At 47.5% G+C, this 6000-nt stretch overlaps 1 protein-coding gene across 1 annotated transcript; it reads right to left on the reverse strand.

Moving 5' to 3' along the window:
- Nucleotides 1-817: 817 nt before the first annotated feature.
- OR51D1 (olfactory receptor family 51 subfamily D member 1) lies at nt 818-1848 on the reverse strand. Its single transcript, XM_038004935.2, has one exon. It carries the CDS (start codon nt 1832-1834, stop codon nt 818-820), a length of 1017 nt encoding a protein of 338 aa, XP_037860863.2. The 5' UTR covers nt 1835-1848.
- Nucleotides 1849-6000: the final 4152 nt, after the last annotated feature.

Below are 6000 nucleotides of genomic sequence, written 5' to 3' on the forward strand. Positions count from 1 at the left end.
TTCTCACATAGACACATATATATACCAACTAACAGATACCACAGAAATACAAATGTTCAGTCAGAGACATGACTCATGAAACATACATGTGCCAGGACATAGCTACCACACTCACCAGGACACAGCCGGTATGTATTCCATGTGTGCACTCTCTCTCACATACACACACACTGAAAAGCACATGTATCCACAGAAACACACCCACAGATTCACACCCACAACCAGAATTCATGGCACCCTTATGGACAAATAGTCGTATAGAGTCACACAGATGCAAATTTGAGAAATCTGCCAACACACCCTCCTGCAGACAGAAACTTAAACATTGCATGTGAGCTGCCTCTTGTCTTGTTGCTGTCTCTCCAGTTACTATTCCCCAAACGCCTTCATTAACCCCTGATTATGGCTGGGTAACCACTTTAGGGTATTGGCAATAACTTTTATAGTCCATGCAAATTCACCAACACGGGCACATGGGGGCAAGAATATTAAAATCATACTTCAAGACTAGAATGAATCATGAGGTGTGATCTTTATAGCCTCCCCATGTCAAAACTAGATGTATTTTCTAGCTGAGAGAGAAGGAGAAGGCAAGACCACCATAGCAGAGGGACTAGGGCGATCATTCTCCAGGATGTCCAGACAGGGTCATAAGTTCAGTACTGACACATTCCTGGAGACAGAATACATGACCTACTTAAATTGCTGGAAGAAGACAGCACAATAGGTTTGATGCTTTATCACCAAGGCATTTGACAGGATCCTAATATTCCCATCTTCCGTAGTAGTAGTAGTAGAAGTGAAACACTAGGGTGTCTCACTTGCCACCTTGTGAGAACATACGGAGGACCCTTGAACGGATCTCTTTGGTCTTGGCTCCATAGACAAGGGGGTTGACTACAGGTGGTAGCAGCAAGTAGGTATTAGCCATAATTACATGGAGCAGGGAGGTGGGACCACCCAGCCTATGCACCACTGAGAGTCCAATCAGGGGTACATAGAAGACCAGAACAGCACAGAGGTGGGAGATGCAGGTGTTGAAAGCCTTGAGTGCCACCCTCCGAGGGGACAGCTCCAAAACAGCCCGCAGGATGAGGATGTATGAGAAGCCAATGAAGAGGGAGTCCACACCCATGACTGAAAGGATGATGAAGAGTCCATAAACTACATTGACCCTGGTGTCAGTACAGGACAGCTTCATAATATCTTGGTGCAGACAGAAGGAGTGTGTGACAGTATGTGTTCGGCAGTAGGGCAACCGCTTCAGGATGAAGGGCAGAGGGAAGAAGAATACAAACCCTCTGGTCAGGGCCGCTAGTCCAATCTTGGCCACAGTACAACCCGTCAGCACAGAAGCATGGCGCAATGGGTGGCAAATGGCCACAAAGCGGTCAAAAGCCATGGCCAGCAGGACAGCTGACTCCATGGCTGACAGAGCATGGATAAGGAACATCTGGGCCAGGCAAATGTTGAACTCGATCTCCTGGATGCCCATCAGGAAAAGGCTGGCCATCTTGGGCATGGTGATAGAGGAGAGGACTAGGTCAATGGTGGAAAGCATGGCCAGGAAGAGGTACATGGGCTCATGCAGACGCCTCTCCACGCGAATGATGAGGACAATGGTCAGGTTACCAAAGGTGGCCAAGGCATACATAAAACACAGTGGGAAAGCCAGCCAAAAGTGTATGGTAGGCCCCAGGCCAGGGATACCCACCAGAAGGAAGTATGCAGGGTGGACCAGAGTTCCATTTGAAGTGGCTATGACAGGGACCAAGAGCTGGGGCTTCTGCATCCCAAATCCAGGGTCTAGGAAAAGGAAAAGTAGAAACATCATTCAATTGTGGCTCAGAGGAGAGAAAGGACTGATGAGGAAAAAGCACTGGAGCGGTGACAGTAGCAAACAGGACTAAGTCATCCTAGTAATTCTGAACCCTAGTCTCTCTCTGCTCTGATTCTCCTTATGTACAACTTCCTTGACACCTTGAGCCTTACCCTGACCCTCCAAGGCCCCAGTGCTGCACAAGCAGATTCTATTACTGTCCAATGAATCTCAGTGTGTAAAACATGTAAGATAGTCCTACATCTTCAGAGCTGATGTTGCTGCCCAGGCCACTGCTCTTAGCCTCTTCCCATCAGAGTAGACTTGTAGGATTGCTTAGAATGGTCCACACTGACCAGCTCTTCTGATGTAGGCTGGGGTTAGGGTGGGTCTGGGGTCAGATTTAGAGGCTCAGTCTATAGCTGCCTTTAAGATCTATTATAATCTAATTTAAGATAGGGAGCAGAGGCTCAGTCTGGGATGAGATTTCAAGAGAGGTTTGTGTTTAGGCCTGAATACCATTTCTCAAACTTTCCTGATAGAATCATCTAAAGTAATTAAAAACACCAGCCCTCTAGGTCCTGCTCCAGGCCCAGAAAAGCAGAATTGCCAGGGCAGGGTTTTGGAAATCTTTTTAAAAAACAATAAGCCCCGCCAGATACAGTGGCTCACACCTGTAATCCCAGTACTTTGGGAGGCCGAGGCGGGCGGATCACGAGGTCAGGGGTTCGAGACCAGCCAGGCCAACATGGTGAAATCCCACCTCTACTAAAAATACAAAAGTTAGCTGGGCGTGGTGGAGCGTGCCTGTAATCCCAGCTACTCAGGAGGCTGAGGCAGGAGAATTGTTTGAACCTGGGCAGCAGAGGTTGCAGTGAGCCGAGATCACCCCACTGCATTCCAGCTTGGGTGACAGAGCAAGACTCTGAGTGACAGAGCAAGACTCTGACTCAAAAAAACAAAACAAATCAAACAAACAAAAAAATAAATAAATAAGCCCTTTCCCCTAGGAAATTTGTGCTTTAAATCAGAGAATTTTGGGGAAAGTTGTTCTGGTGTTCTTCGGGGCAGGGAGGTGAATGAAGAGGGACTATCATTTCCATTTCCAGCTCCCAAACGAACAGTAAACAGCATCTACCATCAGGATCTCTCAAGCCCCAGGTGACAGTCAGTCCCAACTTGTGCTCAGCAAGAAGAGCATGTCATGGAAATCAGATGCAGCTGAGACATGAAAAGAAACTCAGCCAGTGCTGCTGCTGTTACTCCAGTGTTCACATGCACACCCCTCCCTCCACCTACTCTCCCTGGTGATCACACAACGTCCCAGGCTCAACTTCTTTCTCTCCATAGACCACACTGTTCTAAGCCTGTGTCCTGAGATTCAGCCATATAACCTACCGCCTCCTTGATATTTCTACCTGGATAGCCTATGGGCCTCCCACTCTTCTTGCCTCTAACAGAGACCCCTTTCAAACCTGTTCCTGATCTTAGAGAATGCTACTGCCCAGGACCCAGGTCACCCAAGTCAGGGCAGCTGGTCTCATCTTGACCCCTCTCCTCTTTTGCCCCACACACAATTCAGCTTTTCCAATTAATCTCTTAGGGCCATTCCTCTTACTTAATACACCTCCTCCCAACTTCATTATATTATCCACTCTGCCCTGATTATAAAAAGAGCCTTCCAACTTACCTCCCTGCTTCAAAACCTAGTCTATTCCAAACCACCTTCCACACCACTGCCATCTAAACAGTAACACTGGACACATCGGGCTCCTGCTGAGCAAGTTACAAGTGATTCCCATAGCCTTCCAGAAAAGTGAGAACTAGAACTCCACAGTGTGCAGACAAGGCCCTTCACAGTGTTCCTCTAACTCAACTCTCCAGCCCAGCTTCAGTTTCCTTGTTCATTATCAATCACCACCAACGCCCCCACCACCACAACACACACGTGCACATACACACACAAATACACACTCACACATTTTTTTTCCCTGGTAAGGTAATTCCCCTTGGCTTGCTTAAGTGAAGAGTAGGAGGTAGGAACTGAGGAGTCCTGTCCTGGGACAAAGGATAGGCAAAGCTTGGAATGGGTCTCACAGGCTTGAAGAAATTCCTCTGTGTAGGAACAAGGTCCAGGAACCCGGCTACTGTAAGCTGGAAAAGGTGTACGCTGGAAGTCCTGGCCAAGCAGCCAAGCTGACTGATCAAGGCCCGGCTTCCTTACGCAATGAGCCCTCTGTGGCTGTGTCTGCGGACCTTCCCGTTGCGTCCACTCCCTGGGCGCACTCACCATTAATGCTTCCCCAGCGCATGGAGGCCGCCCAAATATAGCTTCCCTGGGGCCCCTCGGGAGTGTGAGGAGTGCTGGAGAGTGAACGAGTAGTGTCTCCCTGGCACTGACGCTCCGCTCAGACGCCCAAGGAAAGCTGAGCCTTGACTCCTGCCCAAAGGGACTGAGCTCCGTCACTATCCCTCTGAGCCCAGCTCAGGAGACTAGAGGGAGGCTGTGTCGCGGGGCGGAAAGGAGAAGAGGAATAACGGGGCTGGAAGAGAGCTGCTGCTGGAATGGAGGGGTGGGCACTCAGCAGAAAGCACACAGACGGGGATACCAGCGCTCTGAACACACTAACTACCCCAGGGGATGGGAGCTGTGTCAGGGACTCTCGCTTCTTCATGCTGCCACCTTGTGATCGCATAGGGGATCTGCAGCCTCGTGGCCGTCCCTGGGCAATGGCTCTGAGGATGATGCCTTTAAGGACCAAGGACCCAACTGACTCTAGCATCTGAGCTCCTTCCAGTCACTACTCGACGCTGCCCCTTAGTTCTCCCTCTCACCCTCTCAAGCCCACCCTTTCTTCCCCTTGGGTCACTAATCATAGATGTCCCTCCAGAAATGAGTCTGTGTGGCATATTTGTTTGAACGTGGGGCTCTAGAAGGAAACAGACATGGGTCCACCCATTTATTACTAGTATGACTACTATAAGCATTTAACATGAAAGTATTTAATGTGAAAAGCAAAATGAGATACTAGCAAGTCTCCAGTGAATGTTTGTGCTCATTATTATTAGTCAAAACAAATGGAAGAGCCAATGATGTAGGAAATCCAGTAGACAGTGCCACAAAAGACAGAGGAAAAATATATTGAGAAGGAAGATTGGTCAGCAGTTCAGAAAGCTGCTGAGAGATCAAGTAGTGAAAAGACTGAAATCAAAGGTCACTGGCTACCTGGATAACAGGGTGGAGGGTGGAATCTTGAATGCAGCAGTGTCAGGAATGTGTTAGGAAGATATGAAGAGAGTAGATGTAGACAACCCTTTTAAGATATTTGTATGTGAACAGAGGAGTGAAATGAACCATACTGGGAGGATTTATAGCTCCATAGAGATTTTAAAATGTGTATTTTGGAACTAGAAGAGACTAAATGTCAGCAGGATGGAGTTGGTAGAGAGGCTCCTTGTCCTTTACTCCTCACATTACTGGTAGCTATGGCCCAAGAAGACAATCTGTCTTCCTCCTCTATATAGTAACCATGAGTAATCTTACTTTGTCCAATAGCTTTCATCACCCAAGCAGGCCGGACCAATCTCCTAAACTCCAAATATGGTGAAGTCTATTGGACATAGGTGTCCTTCAGACACCTCAAACTCAACACCTAACTCATTATTTCTAAGCTCATTGATTTCATTATCAACTAAGCTCATCATCTCTGGTCTTCAGTCTGGACCCCGCTCCCTGTCTGTTTTATGTTCCCTGTCATATAAATCACTCCTTTGGCCATGTCAAAAATTTAGAAGTCATCATCCCTGCCTTCTCCCCATCTCTCTCTCACCTTCCTCCCCAACCACATCCAGTCGCCAAGTTCTCTTTATTTTATCTATTAGATATCTATTTTGTGAATCTGATTATCTTTCTCCATCTTTTTCGCCTTTTCTTCATTCCAAGCCAAGACAATCTTTTGCCTAGATCATCAGAATAACTTGTTCACTGGTCAGACTCACTGAAGAACTTTCCTACCAATCTGTTGTCTGTGCTGTGGCCAGTGTGATCTTCCAAACACAAATCAGTTCATGGCGAGTCTCCATTGCCTTTAGAATGAACAGTTGAATTCCCCATTGCCTGTAGAATGAACACACTCCTGAACCCAGCTAATAGGAACTCCATAAACCATCTCAGTGCAATT

The sequence above is a fragment of the Chlorocebus sabaeus genome, chromosome 1, assembly GCF_047675955.1.
Source record: "Chlorocebus sabaeus isolate Y175 chromosome 1, mChlSab1.0.hap1, whole genome shotgun sequence".
Lineage (NCBI taxonomy): Eukaryota > Metazoa > Chordata > Mammalia > Primates > Cercopithecidae > Chlorocebus > Chlorocebus sabaeus.

Bases quoted from the DNA above. Each gene is read 5' to 3' on its own strand.
- OR51D1 (XM_038004935.2), bottom strand. From the start codon at position 1,834: ATGATGTTTCTACTTTTCCTTTTCCTAGACCCTGGATTTGGGATGCAG.